This window comes from Mobula birostris, chromosome 29, assembly GCF_030028105.1.
Source record: "Mobula birostris isolate sMobBir1 chromosome 29, sMobBir1.hap1, whole genome shotgun sequence".
NCBI classification, from domain to species: Eukaryota; Metazoa; Chordata; class Chondrichthyes; order Myliobatiformes; family Myliobatidae; genus Mobula; species Mobula birostris.
Window position 1 is genome coordinate 34,701,734 of NC_092398.1, and position 22,202 is coordinate 34,723,935.

Here is a 22,202-nt window from a genome sequence, read left to right on the forward strand (position 1 = left end):
ACCCATCGGATGAGTGCAGCATATGTTAGTGGTGGCCGGATGTTGCACACTTTATAGTATTCCAGGGCGGTGTTGGTTCCTGAAATGAAGTTTAATCCGGCAGATTCAATCATTGATATATTACCCTGGATTTAAATTTTCTGCATTGACCACCCCCCCCCCCCCCCACTGGGTTGCAGCGAATATCCACAATATGATTCCTCATAAGACATTTAGTAGGAGCAGAATTAGGCTTTTCAGCTTACCTGGTTCGCTTTGTCATTCCATCCCTCTCAACCCCACCCTCCTGCCTTCTCTCCATATCCTAAAGGTAGGGTGATGCAACTGTTGCAACAAGGGATGTCGAAGACAGCATAAAAGTAAAAGAGGGGGCATACAGTATGGCAGAATTTTAAAAACCAACAGGAGTCAACAAAAAAACCATTGAGAGAAAAGGTGAAATCTGAAGGGAAGCTAGCCTATAATTTTAAAGAGGATGTCAAATGTTTTATCAGATGTATAAAGTGTAAAAGGGAGTTGAGAGTGGATATTGGACCACTGGAAAATAATGCTGGTGAGCTGGTAGTCGGAGACAAATAAATGGCAGATTAACTCATTTTGTATCAGTGAAGACACTAACAGAATTTCGGGATTGACGGGACAGAAGTGAGTGTTGTTGCTGTTAGTAAGGATAAAGTTCTTGGGATGCTGAAAGATCTGAAGGTAGATAAATCATCTGGACCAGATGGACTGCATTCCAGGGTCTGAAGGAGGTGGCTGACAAGATTGTGGAGGCATTAGTAGAGATCTTTAAAAAATCACTAGATTCTGGAATACTTCTGGAGGACTGGAAAATTGCAAATGTCACTCCACTCTTTAATAAGGGAGAGAAGCAGAAAAAAGGAAATTAGTTTGATCTCAGTGGTTGGGAAGATGTTTGAGTTGATGTGGTTTTGGTGTACTTGGACGCACGTGATTAAAATGGGCCAAAGTCAGTATTATTTCCTTAAGGAAAAATCTTGCCCGAAAAGTCTGTTGGAATTAGAGGAAAGAATCAGGCAGGATAGACAAAGGAGAGGAAACTGGAGCACCTGAAAGAAACCCACACGGTTACAGGGAGAACAGACAAACTCCTTACAGGCAGACGTGGGAAATAAACCTGGGCCGCTGGTACTGTAAAGCATTGTGGTGACCATTATGCTTTAGCCAGAAGGTACCAAATCTGTGGAATTGCGGCTATGAATGCCAAGTCATTGAGTATATTTAAGTTTAATGTTGATAGGTTATTGATTAACCAGGGCATCAAAGATTACAGGGAGAATCCAGCAGAATGGGGTTGAGAGTGATTTCATGATTGAATGGCAGGGCAGACTTGATGGGCTGAATGGCCCAATTCTTCTCTTCTGTCTAATGGTTTATACTCTTTAAGAAATCCAACACTACCTCCTCCTTTATCTCAAAGTGCCCTAGGACATCAACATGCTCAACACTGATCTCCCTATCCTCCTTGGTAAAAACCGATGTAAAGTACTCATTAAAGGACCTTACCTACATCCTCCATATCCAAGCAAATGTTCCTCCTTTATCCCTGAATGGCCCTACCCCCTCCGTAGTTATCCTCTTGCTGCTAATGTATGTATAGAATGCCTTGTCTTTGGATTTTCTTTATTCCTACTTTCCAAGGACTTTTCTTGGCCCCACTTGGCTTTCCTAATTTCCTTGTGGAGTTCTTTTCTGGCTTCTTTATAATCCTCAAGGGCATTATTTGATTCTAGCTTCCTAAGCTTTACATATGTTCCCTTTTTTTCCTTGATTAAATCCCTTAACATCCAAGGTTGGCTTACCTTGCCAGCCTCGTCCTTCCTTCCGACTGGAACATACCTGTCCTGTACTCTGTGCAGTTGGTCTATAAACACCTTCCACATGTTGGATGTGAACATCCAAAAACAGCTGTTCCCAATTAACTCTCCCTAGTTCCTGCCTTATACTCTTAAAATTTGTCCTGCTCCAATTTGATGCTCTCCCACAAGGTCCATACTTAACCTTATCTGCAGCCACCTTAAAACACAAGGAGTTGTGGTCATTGTTCACTCACTGTCAGGTCAGTCACCTGGCCAGGCTCATTACCCAACACCAGATCCAATAGAGCCCCTCCTCTTGTTGGACTGTCTACGTATTGATTTAAGAATCTCTGCTGGAGGCACCTAACAAATTCTGCCTCGTCTAAACCTTTTGTGCTTAGAAGGTCCCACTTTATATAAGGGAAGTTGAGATCCCTTATAACAACAGCCCTATTGTTTTTACACTTTTCCTTAATCTGCCTGGATATCTGTTCCTCAATGTCCCGGTGGCTATTTGGCAGGTCGTCAGAGTGATTGTACCCTTCCTGTTTTGAGTTCTACCCATATAGACTCAGTGGATTCTATTCTGTCCCCTCCATGCAGCTGAGTTATTGTCCCTGATTAGTCATGCAACTCCCCCTTTCCACCTCCCTCTGTATCTTTTCTAAAACGTTGAAACCCTGGGACATTAAGCACCCATTCCTATCCCTCTGTCAACCAAGTCTCTGTAATGGCCGCAACATCATTGATCCATGCTTAAGTTCATCTTCTAGCATTAAAATAGACACACTTCAAACTATTCTTCCCATCATATCCTCTTGCCTGATTTTACTGGCCTGAAAATCTACCTCCCTCTACATCCCCACACTTTCTGATCTGGTGCTCTGGTTCCTATTCCCCTGCCAAACTAGCTTAAACCCTCTCAATATTTGTTCTCCTCCAATTTAGGTGCAACCTGTCCCTCTTGTCCAGGTCACCCTTGTCCCAGAAAGAGTTCCAGTTATCCAAGAACCTGAAACCCTACCCCTGCACCAGTTCCTCAGCCACTCATTCATCTGTACTTTTATCCTGTTCCTGCCCTGACCAGCATGTTCCACTGGAAGTAATCCGGAGATTACTACCTTGGAGGCCCTGCTCTTCAGCCTCTTCCCTAACTTTTTATACTCATTGCGTAGAACCTGTTTCCTTATTCTACCTATGTCATTGATAACAATGTGTACCATGACCTCTGGCTACTCACCTCTCTTGAGAATATTCTGCAGCTTCTGTGAAACATCCTGGACCCTAGCACCTAGAAGGCAACCACCACCCCAGCTTCTCTTTTACAGCCACAGAATCCACTGCCCGTCCCCCTAACAATTAAGTCTCCTATCATCATCATTCTGCCTGATCTCACCCTTCCCTGCTGAGCCTCAGAGCCGGCCAAGTGCCGGGCTGTTGCTGTGCCCAGATGGGTTATCCAAGACCCCCCCCCCCCCACCACCCTTAGTCCCCCAGCAATATCCAAAGGGGTATACTTGTTGCTGAAGGGAATGGCCACAAAGGAACCCAGCACTAGCTGTCTACTCCCCTTACTTCTCCTGGTGGGCACCCATCTACAATCTGAAGCCTGCACTCTGGATGTGACCACTTCAGAAAAAGTTTCATTTATGAGGTTTTCAGCCACGTGGATGGTCCTGAGTACATCCGGCTCCAGCTCCAGTTCCTTGACCTTGCCAGTCAGGAGCTGAAGTCGGGTGGACTTGCTGCAGATATTCTCACTAGGAGACTGTTTGGTACCCTGCAATCCCACATCTCACAGGAGGAGCATTCTTGTTGTTGAAACCTTCTGTGCCAAAAGCTGAAACTAGCCATTCTAAAAGTATCCCACTCCAACAATGGCTGCTCTGCTTAAACCTAACTTTTTTTAAATTGGCCTTTCCAAGTACTTAATAGATCGCTTTGATTGAAGCCTGTCGAAAGTTCCCAAAAAGCCCCGAGCTCTTTCTAAACCTCCCATTGCCTCCCCAAAACGAGCAACTGCTTGCGATGATTGAAATCTGCAGTAAAAGCGTATTAAAATAACACATTTTTCATACTGATGCCTGGTACAGTGAAACCTCTTCAGACTGAAATTAATTTTAATTTTTAAAATTGGCTTTATTTACGATATCAAATATATACAAATGAAGAAACGGTACAAAACAGAACCTAATCATTCATGATCACAAATTCGTGGGTGTTATCAGCATATCTATCAACATACGATGCAGTTACAAGGAAGGCATGACAGAGGCTATATTTCATTAGGAGTTTGCGGAGATTTGGTATGTCACCAAACATGCGTACAAATTTCTACAGATGTACTGTGGAGGACATTCTACTGGCTGCATCACTGTCTGGTATGGGGGTGGGGCACTGTACAGGATCGAAATAAGCTGCAGAAAGTTGTAAACTCAGTCAGCCCCATCATGGGCACTAGCCTCCGCAGCATCCAGGACATCTTCAAGGAGCGATGCCTCAAAAAGGCAGCATCCATCACCCAGAACATGCTTTCCCCTCTGCCATCAGGTTTCTGAATGGACAAGAGTCCATGAATTTTTTCTCACATTTTGCAGTACTCGTTTAACTTTTTTAATGTGTGTGTTCATATTTAGTAATTTATAGTTTTTATTATCATGTATTGCAATGTCCTGTTTCTACATAACAACAAATTTCATGATACATGTCAGTGATATTAAACCTAATTCTGATTCTATGTAAACAGACATACACACACAGCACCATCGTCCCTTGCGTGCTCCCCTTTTCCTTGATCGAGAGCCTTTCCTGCCCGACTCAGCCCCTCTGTATGCGGAAGGAGCCAAGGTTGTGGTCTCCGCCCCCCCCCCCCCCCCCATAGAGTCTTTCTGTTGGTTGCACTGAGCCTCAGCGTGTCTCTCAGCATGTATTCCTGCAGCCTGGAATGTGCCAGTTGGCAACATTCCCTTACAGACAGATCAATGTGCTGGAAGACCAAAGGGTGGGCTTTCACCAAGCTGATGATCTTACAGCAGCACTTGATGTCTGTTTCCCTGTGTGTCTCTGAGAACCCTTAGATTAGAGAGTCCTCTGTTATTCAGCTGATGCAGATGAACCAAGACACTGACCCTTGTAATCGTCTCTACATCCTCTTAGTAAATCCACCGTCTGCAAAGAGGTGGATGCCCCGAGGACAGCGTACTTTGGGAGTAATATGTCCTCTGAAGCAGAATTAGACCATTTGGCCCATCATGTCTATTCTGCTATTCCCTCAATGGTTTCCATTGAATCCATTCACAGTTAAACCCCTTCACCCTGTTGTGTATTACACTGACTTCAGTGGTTGGGGAGATATTGGAGTCCATTATTAAATATGAGTTTTCGGGGTATTTGGAGGCTCTTGATAAAATAGGCCAAAGTCAGCGTGGTCTCCTCAAGGGGAAATCTTGGCAGACAAATCTGTTGGAATTCTTTGAAAAAAGTAACAAGCAGGATAGACAAAGGAGAGTCAGTGGATGTTGTTTAGTTGGATTTTCAGAAGGCCTTTGAGAAGGTGCTGCACATGAGGCTGTTTAACAAGACAAGACCATGGTATTACAGGAAAGTTACTAGCATGGATAGAAGACTGGCTGACTGGCAGGAGACACAAAGTGTGAATAAAAGGGGCCTATTGTGTTTGGCTGACTTTGACTAGTGGTGTTCCACAGGGGACTGTGTTGGAACTGCTCCATTTCACATTAAATGTCAATGATTTGGATGATGGAATTGATGGCTTTGTGGCCAAGTTTTCAAACAACACGAAGATAGGTGGAGAGGCAGGTAGTGTTGAGGAAGCAGAGAGCTTGCTGAATGATTTAGATTGGGAGAATAGGCAAATAAGTGGCAGATGGAATATCATGTAGGGAAGTGTATGGTCATGCACTTTGATAGAAGGAATAAAAACATAGAATATTTTATAAACGGAGAAAATCCGACATGCAAAGATACTTGGGAATCTTTGTGCAGGATTCCCTAAAGGTCAACTTGCAGGTCAAGTTGGTGGTAAGAGAGGCAAGTGCAATATTTTGCATTCATTTTGAGAGGACTAGAATATAAAAGCAAGGATGTAATGCCCCTTGTGTAAAAAAAGACGTGCTGCATTTGCCAAGGGTCCAGAGGAGGTTCACAAGAATGATTCCAGGAATGAAAGGGTTAATATATGTGGAGTACTTGCTGGAGTTTAGAAGAATGAGCGGAGGGGATCTCATTGAAAAATATTGAATATTGAAAGGCTGAGACAGAGTAGATGGGGAGAGGATATTTCCTATGGTGAGGGTATCTAGGATCAGAGGGAACAGCCACAGGATAGATGGACATCCATTTAGACCAGTGATGAGGAATTTCTTTAGCCAGAGGGTGGTGAATCTGTGGCATTCATTGCCATAGGCAGCTGTGGAATCCAAGTCATTGAGTATGTTTAAGGTGGAGGTTGATAGTTCTTGCTTAGTTAGGGTGTCAAAGATTTATCAGGAAAAGGCAGGAGAATAAGGATGGGAGAGGTAATAATCAACCATGATGGAATGGTGGAGCAGACTTGATGGGCCAATGGCATAATTCTGCACATATGTCTTATGGTCTTAAATCCATTAAGACAAATTTGTGTTACCTGTGAGTTGCTTTAAGCTGTCCTTGTCCCACTGTTGACTTTCACTGGAGTCCACTGATACCAGAGGAACTGCACAAATCCTCAACCAGTCAGAAACCTGGACAGCGGGGATAGACACAGTGAAGGGGGTAGGTTATGTTGGTGTCACATTGAGGAGTGTGGGGTGTGTTGGTGTTACATTGAGGGATGTGGCGTGTGTTATTGTCATAGTATGGGATGTGTCAGTGTTACAGTGAGTGGTGTGGGGTGTGTTATTGTCATAATATGGGATGTGTCGGTCTTACAGTGACGGGTGTGAGGTGTGTTATTGTCACAGTATGAGATGTGTCGGTGCAGATTGAGGGATGTGGGGTGTGTCAGTGTCAGAGTGAGCGTTGTGAGGTGTATTAGAGTGTTATGGTGTGGGTTGTAACAGACTGTCACAGTGTGGGATGCATCACAGTGTCATGGTGTGTGGTGTATCGCAGTGTCACGGTGTGGGATGTATCGCAGTGTCACGGCGTGTGGTGTGTCGCAGTGTCACGGCGTGTGGTGTGTCGCAGTGTCACGGCGTGGGGTGTGTCGCAGTGTCACGGCGTGGGGTGTGTGGCAGTGTCACGGCGTGGGGTGTGTGGCAGTGTCACGGCGTGGGGTGTGTGGCAGTGTCACGGCGTGGGGTGTGTCGCAGTGTCACGGCGTGGGGTGTGTCGCAGTGTCACGGCGTGGGGTGTGTCGCAGTGTCACGGCGTGGGGTGTGTCGCAGTGTCACGGCGTGGGGTGTGTGTATCAGAGTGTCACGGTGTGGTGTTGATTCATGACTATTGATCCTGCTGTTTGCCGGCAAATGCCTCCTGCTCATTACCGTCCCCACGGCCGACACACTGTATGGGGTCTCACGGTTTCCCTGACCTCTCCACTCACCGGGTTGCAACGCGGAGATTCTTTTAACGGGGTTGCTCTGAGCTGTGTCTGCATAGCTGCCAAGCGTTCCCTCTCGAACAGCAGCTGTGGAGGACAGAAAAGGACGCCCGGTCTTAGTGCCTGATATGGGGTGGGTCTTTAGTCACTCCTGACCAAGTGGAGGAGCATCGTGGTCTGTGTGTAGCTAACCCCCGTCACTTCCAGATTCCCCACCCACTCCAGCAGCCAAAGATCATCATTATGTTCCCACACTGTACAGGGGGAGCTTGACTATGTAGGGTGTGTGGCAGGCTCTGTCTGAGGGCTTCATATCTCCTAAACGCCCTGCCCAGCCACAGTCCTGGGCAACACTTCTTTGCTTTCTATCTGTCCCTTCCTTCCTGCCTTCCTTTACACCCCTCCCTCTGCTCTCCCTCAGTCACTCTTCACCCTTTCTTCTCCCAGCACTTATCTTCCTTCTCTCTAACGCTCCCTCTATCACTCCTCCACTCCCCTCCTATCTTGCCTTATAATCTCAGTCTTCCCCCACTTCCATCCTTCCCTCCTTCCCCTCCCTTGCCTCTCACCCTCTCTAAACCTTGCTCCTTTCCCACCACTCCCTCGTTAGAAAGAGGTTACGTAGGATTGGAATTTATAGAGTCCTTGGGGTAGAGTTAAGAAACTGCAAGTGTAAAAAGATGGGAGGTAACTTACAAGCCTCCGAACAGTGGCCAGGATGTGGGCTATAAATTACAATGGGAAATAGACGGGCAATATTATGATAGTGATGGGGGATTTCAATATGCAGGTAGATTGGGAAAAGCAGATTGGTGTTGGATCCCGAGAGAAGAATGCCTATGAAATGGCTTTTTAGAGCAACTTGTGTTTGAGCCCACAAGCGAAAAGGATTAGGTGTGCAGTTAGGGAGCTGATGGTAAAGGAACCTTTAGGAGGCAGTGATTATAATATGATAGAATTCACCTTACAGTTTGAGAGGGAAAAGATAAAGTCAGATGTATCAGTATTACAGTGGAGTAAAGGGAATTACAGAGGCATGAGAGAGGAGTTGGCCAAAGTTGATTGGAAGGGGACACTAACAGGGATGACAGCAGAACAGCAATGGCTGGAGATTCTGGGAGTAATTCGGAAGACACGGGATAGATTCATCCCAAATAAGTTGTATTCCAAAGAGAAAATGAGGCAACTGTGGCTGACAGTGAAAGTCAAAGCTAGTGTAAAAGCAAAGAGAGGGCATATAATATAGCAAAAATTAGTGGAAGTTTTAGAGGACTGGGTAGCTTTTAAAAACCAACGGAAGGCAACCGAAAAAGTACGAAGGAGAGAAAAGATGAACTATGAAGGGAAGCTAGTTACTATTGTAAAAGAAGATAACAAAAGTTTTTTCAGATATATAAAAAGCAAAAGAGACCAGAATGGATATCAGACTGCTGGAAAATGAGGCTGAAAAGGTAGTAATGGAGGACAAAGAAATGGTGGATAAATTTAATAAGCAATATGTAGTTTTTAACTGTAGAGGAACCTCAGCAGTATGCCAGAAATTCAAGAATGTTAGGGGCAGAAATGAGTGTATTTGTTATTATCAAGTAGAAAGTGCTTGAGAAGCTGAAGTGCCTGAAGATTTGTCGATAACTCTCTTGAATCAGATGGACTAGATGAATCAGATAAGTCTCTTGAATCAGGGTTCTGAAAGAGGTAGCTTAAGAGATTGTAGGGCATTGGTGGTGATCTTTCAAGTATTACTAGACTCTGAAAGGGTTGCGGAGGACTGGGAAATGTCACTCTAATCTTTAAGATAGGAGGGAGGCAAAAGACAGGAGATTATAGTTCAGGTAGCCTGACTTCAGTGGTTGTTAAGATGTTGGAGTTTGTTATCAAGGATGAGGTTTTGGAGTACTTGGAGGCACTTGGTGAAATAGGCCAAAATTAGTGTGGTTTCCTTAAAAGGAAATCTTGCTTGTCAAATCTGCTGTAATTCTTTGAGAGAATAACAGACAAGATAATAATACCATTAGTTCCAAGTTCATTATGGAAAAGGGTAGTTCTGCCCTTAAGGTTGGAGAAAGGTCAATTCTGATGGTAGCAGAAAGGTCTCGGCAAGTATGGGCTGGGACAAGTTGTTTTCTGGCAAAGGTGTATTTGTTAAGTGGGAGGCTTTCAAAAATGAAATTTTGGGAGTACAGAGTTTCTGTGTTCCTGTCAGAATAAAAGGCAAGCATAACAGGCTTAGGAAACCTTGTTTTTTTTTTTTTGGAAAGATATTGAGGCCCTGGTTAAGAAACAAAAGGAGGTGCATGAGCAGGTATCGGCAGGTAGAAACAAATGAGGTACTTGAGTGTAAGAAGTGCAAGAGAATACTTAAGAAAGAAGTCAGGAGGGCTAAAGGAAGGCATGACAAGGTAAAGCAATTCTACAGATACACTGAGAGTGAAAGGATAGCAAGGGACAAAATTGGTCCTCTGAAAGATCAGAGTGGTTATCTATATGTGGAGCTAAAAGAGTTGGGAGAGATCGTAAGTGATGTTTTTGCATCTATATTTACTTGGGAGATGGACAGCCTATAGATGTGAGACAATACAGCAACAAGTTCATGGACTTGATACAGATGACAGAGGAGGAGGTGTTTGCTGTCTTGAGGCAAATTAGGGTGGACAAAACCCCAAGGCCTGACAGTGTGTTCCCTCGGACCTTCTGGGAGGCTAGTGTAGAAATTGCAGGGGCCCAAGCAGACATATTTAAAGCAAACAACAGGAATTCTGCAGATGCTGGAAATTCAAGCAACACACATCAAAGTTGCTGGTGAACGCAGCAGGCCAGGCAGCATCTGTAGGAAGAGGTGCAGTCGATGTTTCAGGCCGAGACCCTTCGTCAGGACGAAGGGTCTCGGCCTGAAACGTCGACTGCATATTTAAAGCATCCTTAGCCATGTGTGAGCTGCCAGATGATTGGCGGTTAACTAAAGTTTTCTATCGTTTAAGAAAGGCTCTAGGAATAAGCCAGCAAATTATAAGCTGATGAGCCTGACATCAGTAGTGGGAAAGTTTTTGGAAGGTAATTCTGAGGGACCAGATACATATGGATAGTCATGGACTGATTAGGGTTGGTCTATATGGCTATATGTCATAGAGAAATACAGCACAGAAACAGGCCCTTTGGCTCATCTAGTCCATGCCGAAACCATTTAACTTGCCTACTCCCAACAACCTGCACCTGCACTATAGCCTTCCATTTCTCTACTATCCATGTACCTATCCAAACTTCTCTTAAACATTGAAATTGAACTCGTATGGACCGCTTATGCTGGCAGCTCATTTCCCACATTCTCAACACTCTGAGTGAAGAAATTTCGCTTCATGTTCCCCTCAAACATTTCACCTTTCACCCTCAAGCCATGACCTCTGATTGTAGTCCCACCCAAGCTCAGTGGAAAACGCATTTACCCTATCTATACCCCTCATAATTTTGTATACCTCTATCAAATCTCATCTCAATCTTCTATATTCTAAAGAATACAGTACTAATTTATTCAATCTTTCCATATAACTCAGGTCCTCCGTATAACCCAGCAACATCCTTGTAAATTTTCTCTGCACTCTTTCAACATTATTTACATCTTTCCTGTAGGTAGTGACTAAAACTGCACACTCTACTCCAAATTAGGCTGGCCAATGTCTTGTACAACTTCAATATAACATCCCATCTCCTTGATTTATGAAAGCCAATGTGCTAAAAGCTTTCTTTATAAACGTATCTGCCTGTGATGCCTGTTTCAGCGAATTATGTACCTCTATTCTCGGATCCTTTTGTTCTACCACACTCAGTGCCCGACTGTTCACTGTGTAAGATCTTCCCTGGTTGGTCCTATCGAAGCGCAAAACCTCACGCTTATCTGAATTGTTCCATCTTCCATTTTTCAGCCCATTTTTTTAAATTTGATGCAGATCCCTCTGCAAGCCATGATAGCCTTCCTCACTCCCCACTACACCCCCCAATCTTGGTGTCATCTGAAAATTTGCTGATCCTCTTAATCACATTATTATCATCCAGATCATTGATATAGATGGCAAACAATAGAGCACCCAGCACTGATCCCTGCAGCACGCCACTAGTCAGAGAGACAACCCTCTACCACCACTCTCTGGCTTTTCCCACAAAGCCAATGTCTCATCCAATTTTCTACCTGATCCTGAATGTCAAGCAAATGAACCTTTTTGACCAGCCTCCCACGCGGGACCTTATCAAATGCCTTTCTAAGGTCCATGTAGACAACATACCCTGCCTTGCCTTCATCCACTTTCCTAGTAACTTTCTCGAAAAACTCTTATAAGATTGGCTAGATATGACCTACCATGCACAAAGCCATGCTGACTATCCTTAATCAGTCCATATTTACTCAAATAATTATATATTTGGTCCCTGAGAATACCTTGCAATAACTTTCCCACACTGATGTCAGGCTCACTGGCCTATGATTTCCTGGTTTCTGTTTAAACCTTTCTTAAACAGTGGAACAACATTGGCTATCCTCCAATCCTCTGGTACCTCTCCTGTCACTAAGAATGTTCTAAATATCTCTGCTATGGTCCCAGCAATTTCTGCACTTGCCTCCCAGAGGGTGTGAGGGAACACCTTGTTAGGCCCTGGGGGATTTGTCCATCCTGATTTGCCTCGGTAGAAAACAGCTCTTCCTCTGTAATCTGTAGAAGGTAAATGAAGTTGACGCTGCTTTGCCCTACTTCTATAGTCTCTGTATCCTTTTCCTGAGTAAATACAGATGTAAAGTATGCATTTAAGATCTCCATCTCTTTTGGCTCCAACGTGGAATACCATTCTGAACTTCTGGAAGACCAAGTTTGTCCCTAGCAATCCTTTAGCTTTTAACATACCTGTAGATTCTCTTAAGATTCTCTTTCACCTTGTCTGCTAGAGCAACTTGATGCCTTCTTTTAGTCTTCCTGATTTCTTTTTTAAGGGTTCTCTTGCATTTCTTGTACTCAAAAAGATTTCATTTATTCCTTCTTGCCTATACCTGCTATGCACCTCCTTTTCTCTGTTAACTAGGGGCTCAATATTTCTCAAGGTTCCCGACATGTGTTATCTTTACCTTTTATTCTGACGAGCACATACTAGCTTTGTACTCTCAAGCTGAAGGCCTCCCACTTTTCAAGTACATCTTTGCCAGAAAACAGCCTGTCCCAATCCACACCTTTCAACCCTCGGACCAGACCCTTTGCATATTTACTTTGAAACTAACGGCATTGTGGTCACTGGATGCAAAGTGTGCCCCTACACAAATGTCTGTCACCTGCCCTGTTTCATTCCCTAATAGCAGATCCAGTATTGCACACTCTCTCATTGGGACTTCTACGTATTGATGAAGGAAACTTTCCTGAACACATTTGACAAACTCTATCCTACCTAGTCCTTTTACAATATAGTATAGGATTCCCAGTCAATATGTGGAACGTTAAAATTACCTACTATAACAACGTTACATTTCTTGCAGCAGTCTGCGATCTGTTTACAAATTTGTTCCTCTAAATTCCTAGGACATTTGGATTTAATAGCCCCATTAATGTGGCCAAACCTTACTTATTTCTCAGTTCCACCCATAACACCTCACTAGTCGAGTTCTCCAATCCATCCTGACAGAGCACTGCCATGACATTTTCCTTGACTAGTAATGCCACCCCTCCTCCTTTAATCCCTCCCACTCTGTCACGTCTTAAACAATGGAACCTTGGAATACTGAACTGCCAGTCAGCGCCCCCCCCCCGCAGCCGTCTCAGTAATGTGTGTGCTAAATTGTGTCTAACCAGTCTTGCAGAATTTTTTGAGGAAGTAACCAGGAAAGTTGATAAAGGCAAGGCAGTGGATGTTGTCTACATGGACATTAGCATGGACTTTGACAAGGTCCCACATGGGACGTTGGTCAAGAAGGTTCGTTCACTTGATATTCAAGATGAGGTAGTAAATTGGATCAGACTTTAGCTTCATGGTTGAAGCCAGTGAGTGGTAGTAGATGGTTGCCTTTCTGACTGGAGGCCTGTGTGCTGCATGAATCAGGGCCAGGCCTGTTGTTGTTTGTCATCTATATCAACTGTCTGGATGATGTCATAAACTGGATCAGCAAATTTGCGAATGACACCTGGTGTAGTGGACAGTGAGGAAGACTATCAAAGCTTGCAGCTGGAAAATGGGCTGAAAATTTGTCAGATGGGATTTAATATAGTTAAGTGTGAGTTGTTACTCTTTGGGAGGACTAACTAGGGTAGTTCTAACATGTTGGACAGTAGGACACTGAGGAGTGTGGAGGAACAGAGGGATCTGGGAATACAGGTCCATAATTCATTAAAAGTGTTGTCACAAATAGAGAGGGTCGTAAAGGAAACTTTTGGCACATTGGCCTTTATAAATCAAAATACTTTGATCACTGCACTACAAAGGAATTTGCTGCACCATTCCTCTTGGCCAGCCTCCTTGCCACTCTCTCTCTGCGTCCCCACCCTCGCCCTGGTGCACATACCTCTCGCTGAAGTTGTTCCACCCTCTCCCTCTGGATCAGACACTGCGCTGTGCTCCTGTCGCCCAAACTGTGTACGTCATCAAGGTGCCTGAAGGGAAGAGTAAAGACTGGGTGTCATCAGACCAGAAACCCATCTGTGCCTGGGGAAGGGGCACCACAAGGTGAGGATGAGGGATGATGAAAAGAAAGATATGTAAGGGGAGGGTGAGGGAGAAGAGGGATGCATGAGGGGAGAGGAACTGAAGGGATGGGGTGAGTTTGAGAGATGAAGGGAGAGAAAGGGATGAGTGGTGGGGAGGGTGATGGATGGAGTGATGAGTCTTCAGGGAAGGAAAGGTGAGAGATGCAGGAGTGGAGCACAAGGAGAGCAACATGGAGAGATGGGACGGGCTGGGGCTGGGGTGAGGGGGAGCAGCCCCAAATCCTCCCTTTTATTCTCCCACCACCCCATCAAACCCTGTATCTTAGTGTTCTGCTGTACCTACATCCCTGACCCATCCCACACTCCCCTGTCCAACCCAGTGGCTTAAAGATATGTCCTGTCATATATGAATGAGTACTGCTCCCGACCCCGGGACAATTCTCCGCCCCCATCCCAGGACAGCAGAGCCCGAGGGACAATGGAGTGGAAGGCAGTGGGAGCTTACTTCAGGAAGAGTTGGTACTGCTGCCCCTAGTATGGGTCAGACCCTATCCCAGGACAGCAGAGCCCAAGGGAAATTGGAGGGATAGGCAGTGGGAGCTTATTTCAGGAAGTGTTCGTATTCCTCTCCCCTCCCCACCACTGGGTAAGTCTCTGTCCCAGGACAGCAGAGCCTGAGGGACGATGGAGGAGAAGGCAGTGGTGGCTTACTTCAGGAGAGTTTATACTGCCCCTCCCCTCCCCCACCCTGATCACCCCTGTCCCAGGATAGCAGAACTGAGGGAAAAGTAGGGGAGGGCCGCAGGAGCTTACTTCAGGAAGAGTTCGTACTGCTTGAAGACCTGTTCACATCCTGGCCACTTGCAGAAACCATGGGCAAACAAGGGGTTCAGCAGCCTGGCATCCCTGGAGAGTTGTAGAAGAAGGAGCTATTAATGGGCAAGGCAGCTGCAGTCTCCTCTCACACCCCTCTTCTGCTGTGTTCTGACCAAAACCCCTCCCACCTTCGTCTGTGTCACAGCCCACAAAAATCTCCGTCCATGTGACTGTGCGTCCCCCCCCCCCAGTCGGTGTGACTGTGCGTCCCCCCCCCCCAGTCGGTGTGACTGTGCGTCCCCCCCCCCCAGTCGGTGTGACTGTGCGTCCCCCCCCCCAGTCGGTGTGACTGTGCGTCCCCCCCCCCCAGTCGGTGTGACTGTGCGTCCCCCCCCCCCAGTCGGTGTGACTGTGCGTCCCCCCCCCCAGTCGGTGTGACTGTGCGTCCCCCCCCCCCAGTCGGTGTGACTGTGCGTCCCCCCCCCCCAGTCGGTGTGACTGTGCGTCCCCCCCCCCCCCAGTCGGTGTGACTGTGCGTCCCCCCCCCCAGTCGGTGTGACTGTGCGTCCCCCCCCCCCCCAGTCGGTGTGACTGTGCGTCCCCCCCCCCCCCAGTCGGTGTGACTGTGCGTCCCCCCCCCCCAGTCGGTGTGACTGTGCGTCCCCCCCCCCCCAGTCGGTGTGACTGTGCGTCCCCCCCCCCCAGTCGGTGTGACTGTGCGTGCCCCCCCCAGTCGGTGTGACTGTGCGTGCCCCCCCCAAGTCGGTGTGACTGTGCGTCTCCCCCCCAAGTCGGTGTGACTGTGCGTCCCCCCCCCCCAGTTGGCGTGACTGACTGCGTCCCCCACCCCCAGTCGGCGTGACTGACCGTGCGTCCCCCACCCCCAGACGGCGTGACCGTGCATCCCCCCCCAAGTTGGCGTGTCCGCATGCCCCCCCCCATCCGCCTGACCATGCGCCCCCCCCCCCATACATCAGTGTGACAGTACAATTCCCCGTCTGTGTTACTGTACGCCTCCCCCTCCCCCTGGTCCATGTGACCGTAAATCTCCTCTGCGGGTGTGGTGGTATACCCCGACCCATATGTGGGACTTTACACCCCCCATACATGGGAACATAAACCCCTCTGCCCATGGGGCCGCACAATCCTCCGTCCGTGTGATTCTACGACTCCCTCCCACCCCCATCCCTCGTGCTTCTTATGGTACACCTTTCGTCCGTGAGAAGGTATACATGCCCTCTGCTTGCGTAACAGTAAGTGCCCACCCACACGTGTGACGGTAAGTGCCCCCCCACCTGCCCGATGATATGCCCCCCTCTATTGCCCACGTGACTGTACACGCCTCTGCTCATGTCACAGCTCATGCTCCCCCTCTGCCGCTGTTCCAGCACATTCCCCACCCGACCTCAGCGTCTCCACACACTCACCGTTCCATGACAGAGTTTGGGCTGGACCCACCAGTCGGCACAGAGCTGCAGCAGAAAACAAGGGCGGGTGCCTGGGCAGAGGGGGCAGCCGGTGCTGTTGAGGCACCGGGGAGATGCCGTGATGGATAGGTGGCCGGCTCTGAGCTCAGGGACTCCATGTCTTGGGGAAACCACGCTGTACCGGGGAAGGCGGCTCCTGTAGTCACATAGAGAGTAGTCAGCTCTGGGGTGAGGCAAGTGGCTGCAAGAGCACATGGGGAGTTGCAGGGGGTTTATGGTGGGGTAGAGAGGTGTGGATGGAAGGGGGAGAGACGGAGAGGGAACCAGGAGAGAAGAAGGGAGAGAGGGAGGGGGTGGGGAGGAAATGTGAAGAAGGAGAGGGGAAGGAAGAGGGAAGGAGGGTAGGAGATGGCTGGAGAGGAAAGGAGAAAAGGGGAGAGATTGGGAGGGAATGTACGGAAGGGTGAGAGGAAAGGAGGGATTGGGTGGGGAGAGTGAGGAGGGAATGGGGTAGAGAGGAAGAGGAAGGAAAATGAGAAGGAGGGAGCATTGGAGAAGAACGAAGTGAGTTGGTGTGACAGTGAGAAGGGGTCAAGGAGGAGAAGAGGGAGAGTGGGAAGTAGAGAGAGAGGGTGGTGAGGGGGGAGGGGATGTACAGAAAGCAAGAAATATCGGTGGTAAGGAGGAAACTGAAAGGTACAGAGAAGGGAGTGGAAGGGGAGAGATGGGTGGTGAGGGGGGACTAGAAGATGCAGGTGAGGGGGAAATGAGGGTGGTGAGGGGGAGACTGGATACAGACGAGAAGATATAGTGAAGGAGGGGTGGGGGGAGAGATGGGGATGTCGAGGGGGAGAATAGAAAATATAGAAAAGGAGGGGAGAGATGGGGAAGGGGAAGTTTGGAAGGTAGTGAGTTCAGGGGTGGGGGAGGCAGGGAGAAGGCAAGCAGGGAGATATAGGAGAGGGAGGTTCAGAGAGACACGGGGGCAAGAGAGGGATTGAAGTTGGTGGGGAGGGTGAATGAAAGGGTGAGGGAGGGAGGAACAATTCGCTGAACCCTCCCCTACCTGGGGGCATCAGATGGTGAGTGAGGGCCAAGGGCGTGGTCTTCAGTACGAGTAGACCTCGGTGCAGGGGGCTGTGCTGGGGCAGAGGAGCCGAGGCAGCTGACTCCTGCAGAGAGAGAGAGGGAGGAGGGTTAAAGACAGTTTCTACCCCTGTCATCCTACACCCATTCACACCCATCCTCTCACTCACATACCCCACTCCCATCCCTCCCACATCACTCATTTCCACCCTATTTCACCCATAATCTCTAACTCTCCCTGGGCACAATTCCTTTCCCCCCACCCATCCTCCCATTCCCCTGAGTGTGAGGGGAGAGAGCAGGCAAAGGGAAGAATGCAGGTGGGGTGAAAGGGTGGAGGAAGCGGGTATAGGTGAGGTAAGAATGAGATTGGGGAGGGAGGGGAGTGGGACGAGGATTGGGAAGGGTGGAGGAATTTGAGGTATGGGAATGGAGGAGGTTGGGGAGGGGACGGGACGGGGATATAGAGTTTGGAAGGACGGAGGAGTTTAGGGAGTGGGAGAAAGAATTTGGGGAGGAGGAGAGGGATGTCTGTGTCTTTGAACTTCCAGTGAGTGAAATAAATCCTTTTAATTTCTCTTCAAATATTAAACAAGACCTTGGATCACTGAACCCGGGAGTGCTGCACCCTTCCCTGGTCTGTCATCCAGGTAACTCCAATCCGAAGCACACCTACCTGTATCTGGGTGGGAGACAGTGGGGCTGTGCTTTCTCTGAGGGTATGGGATCGGATCTCGCTCTCCACTGACGTGCTCGGCTCCCCTGATCCTGTCATGGTATCTATCACAGTCCTGGGGCCAGAGACACTGCAGCCTGGGGAACACAAACCAGGTGAGGTGGATCACGAGGTCCCCACCCCCCGATTGACTGTAGAACACACACTAAGTGCTGCTGGTGTGTGTGTGTGTGTATACACATGTGTGTTCATCTGTGGGTGTTAGAGCATTTTCCTGACCATGTACGTATCTGTGTATGTGTGGTTGACTGTGTGCGTCAGTGTCTGGCTGACCAGGATTGTGCGCGTACCAGCATGTGTTGTTGTGCATGTATGTAAGTTCACATCCATTTTTGTGTGCATTTGCTTGGATGGATGTGTGTGTCTGATTCACTGTGTATGAATCTGTGTGAGTGTCTGCTGACCATGCCTGTGTGTGTGCCTGTGTTTTTGCATGTATATAAGTTTGTGTGTGTGTGGACACGTGCACAGCTTTCTCTCCTTTTGCTCCCCTCACAACCAGAGAAGCCAGGCCTTCCCCCACCCCCCAGACAAGCCACGCAGGCTTGCTCCTTCGCATGCGTGCACTCCTCTCCCCTTTCACCTCTCTATAGCCCAAGGTGACCAGCACTGAAGGTGAATAACCCCAAGACCTGACTGCTCTGGGGATAGTAATTACAGCAGGCAAGGAAAGCTGGAGGTATAGGATGCATCAAGTCATCGTGTGGCTGGGTGGAGGGGAATTCCGATTTACAATGTGTTTCCTGTTCTCTGTAACTTCATGAACATCGGAGCCAGTTCTGAACCCACTCCCCATCAGACCCGACCCAGAACACTACTCTGCAGACCCATTACCTACAGTCTCTCTGCTTCACCACCTTTACCAGCACTCACCGAGCACTCCTCCAGCCCCTGACACCCCTCCTCCTTCTCTGTAATCTTTTGCAACTCCTAACAGCTCTCCCTGACTTTGTAAACCCCTCCCCATCTCTGTGACACCCTCACTCCAGAACATCCCAATCCATCTCTGTAATCCAAACTTGTCTCTACACCCCTCCCCATCTCTATTAACCCCTCCCTTTACAACATCCTGATGTTTCTCTGTAACCCCTTCCTTCCATTACACCCCTCCATGTCATTGTAACCCCCTCTGGCTGCTACACCACTCCCCGTTTCTGTGACACCCTCCCTCCACAACATCCCAATCCATCTCTGTATCCACCTCCGGCTGCTACACCACTCCTTGTCTCTGTAACTGCCTCCAGCCACACACCCCTTCCCATCTCTATAACTCCCTCCAGCCACTATACCTTTCCTTGTCACTGTAACTCCCTATGGTTCCTACATGCTATCCTGTTTCTGTGACTCCCCCCCCCCCCCGACCCATACAGATCATCTCACCTCTGCAAACTCCCCCTTGGCTCCTACACCCCTCACCATCTGTGTGACCACCCCTCTCAATCTCTCTGATCTACTCCGGCCCTGAGGCCATGAATTATTATTCAGAAATGCAGAATATTTGAACTTACCAAAAACTGGAAATTGGGCTGCCAACAAAGAATCCACAAAAACACCCTGCAAATGTTAGACACAGAGTGGAGCTCCCTTCACACTGCCCCATTGCAAAATCCCAGGGTCAGACATGTCAGAGTTTCTCCCTTTTGCTGCCTGCTATCGGGGACTTGGGAGTCAATCGACTCGGGGACTTTTGAGACTTTTTTTATCGTGCCCATGGTTTGTTCTTCATCAAATTATGGTATTGCTTTGCACTGCTGTAACTATATGTTATAATTATGTGGTTCTGTCAGTGTTAGTCTTTGGTTTGTCCTGTTTTCTGTGATATCACTCCGGAGAAACATTATATCATTTCTTAATACATATATGCATTTCTAAATGACAATAAAAGAGGACTGAGTGTTCTCATAATCTAATTTACTGAAGCTCCTACACTGTCCCATCATACATTCCCAGGGTCAGGCACTGAGTGAAGCTCCCTCCTCACCGTCCCAACACACACACTCCCAGAGTCAGTTAAAAAGTGAAATTCCCTCCACACTTGCCCCATTGCACAATCCCAGGGTCGGTCAGACACGTACTGAAGCTCCTACATCGTCTCATCACACACTCCCAGGGTCACACACAGAGTGAACCATCTCTACACCGTCCCATCACACACTCCCGGGGTGATATACAGAGTGAAGCACCCTCCACACTGCCCCATCATACACTCCCAGGGTCAGACACAGAGTGCTCCCTTCACACCGTCCCATTACACACTCCCGGGGACAGACACAGAGTGAATCTCCCTCCACACCGTCCCATTACACACTCCCGACAAACAGACACAGAGTGAATCACCCTCCACACCATCCCATCACACACTCCCGGGGACAGACACAGAGTGAATCTCCCTCCACATCGTCCCATCACACACTCCCGGGGTCAGACACAGTGAAGCTCCCTCCACACTGTCCTATCACACACTCCAGGGGTCAGACACAGCGTGAAGCTCCCTCCACACCATCCCATCACATACTCCCGGGGTCAGACACAGAGTGAAACTCCCTCCGCACCGTCCCATCACACACTCCCGGGGTCAGACACAGAGAGGAGCTCCCTCCACACCGTCCCATCACACACTCCCGGGGTCAGACACAGAGAGAAGCTCCCTCCACACTGTCCCATCACACACTCCCGGGGTCAGACACAGAGAGAAGCTCCCTCCACACCGTCCCATCACACACTCCCGGGGTCAGACACAGAGTGAAACTCCCTCCACACGGTTGCAGCACACACTCCTAGGGTTAGTTCGAAGGTCTCTCTAATCTGTCCTGTAAAGCACACAAGGGGTTTAAATATGAATGCACATTAGAACTGAAGAGCAAACAATAGATTTTTTTTGTTCTCAGCTGACAGGAGAAATTGCCGATACCCACTGGAGTGGAGCAGAGCGTTAGCAGATTCCATTGAAGCTGAGTGGCAAATGGACCTATGAGGAGCCTGTTTCAACTGATATTATTTAGGTGAGAGTTTCACTGCTTCTGGAGTCTGGTGTTTGTGGTGGCGGAAGGAGGAGCAGGGGATACTGTTGCAGGCGAGGGAGTGGGTGTCACATTGTGACTCCCTGCTGCCGTGGTAGAGGGAGGTGATTTCCACTGGGCTGATGGGGAATGCCCCAGCTTTCAGGTATGCCGCTTGCCCTACAGGGATGCCAGCCCACACAAACCCATTCACAGAGAGAGAAGGATGATCTGCCTCTTACCTGCAGGAACAGAGACCCAGGACCCTGTACCCTGATCCTGATTCTCAGACGGGGGACCTGAACTCCGCAGGGCTTCAGGAGTCCATCACACACACAGCTACGGCACAGGCACAGTCTCTCACACACACTGCTTTCCACCCCACTCGCCAGAATGGGGCAGCAATTAAACGGAGTCAGGTACAGAGAGAAGTTCCCTCACATCGTCCCATCATACACTCACAGGGTCAGACACAGAGTGAAGCTACTTCTACACCATCCCATTACACTCCTGGGGCCAGACATAGCGTGAAGCTCCCTCCGCATGGCCCCGTCACACAGCTCCCAGGATCAGACACAGAGTAAAGCTCCCTCCCAACCATCCCATCACACATTCCCAGAGTTAGATGGAAAGTGAAATTCTCTCCCCACCATCCCATCACACATTTATGGGGTCAGACACAGAGTAAAGCTCCTTCCTCACTGTCTCATCACACACTGTCAGTCAGATGCAGAGCAAAGCTTCCTCCACACCATCCAATCACGCACTCCTGGAGTTAGATACAGAGTAAAGTTCCCTCCACACTATCCCAACACACACTCCTGGTGTTAGACACAGAGTAAAGCTCTCTCCACACTGTCCCATAACAGACTTCTGAATCAGACAGAGAGAGTAGTTTCCTCTAAACCATTCCATCACTCCGTTCTAAGCTGTTTCGCTATATTGCATTGTGTGTGGCGATTCGCTTGTGTCTGGTGTTTATCACACAGCCTCCGTTTCTGTTCAGACGGAGCCTGTTCAATGCCCTCGGGTTGCTGGCATTGACATTGCTGAAGCTGCTGCCGTCACAGTTTTCCAACCCCCACTGCTGCCTTCAGTATGCCTTGCT

At 48.3% G+C, this 22,202-nt stretch overlaps 1 protein-coding gene across 1 annotated transcript in view; it reads right to left on the bottom strand.

Moving 5' to 3' along the window:
* LOC140189920 (forkhead box protein P3-like) overlaps window positions 1–22,202 on the bottom strand; it is a 38,565-nt gene that overhangs the window by 14,196 nt on the left and 2,167 nt on the right. Inside the window, exons 2-9 of the mRNA XM_072246266.1 lie at window positions 18,036–18,172; window positions 17,340–17,445; window positions 16,274–16,469; window positions 14,844–14,936; window positions 13,889–13,976; window positions 7,366–7,449; window positions 6,466–6,562; window positions 3–79 (exon numbers count right to left, since the gene is read on the bottom strand). Coding sequence (XP_072102367.1) covers window positions 3–79; window positions 6,466–6,562; window positions 7,366–7,449; window positions 13,889–13,976; window positions 14,844–14,936; window positions 16,274–16,469; window positions 17,340–17,445; window positions 18,036–18,134 — 840 coding nt within the window. The 5' untranslated portion in view covers window positions 18,135–18,172. The remainder of the gene's footprint in view (window positions 1–2; window positions 80–6,465; window positions 6,563–7,365; window positions 7,450–13,888; window positions 13,977–14,843; window positions 14,937–16,273; window positions 16,470–17,339; window positions 17,446–18,035; window positions 18,173–22,202) is intronic.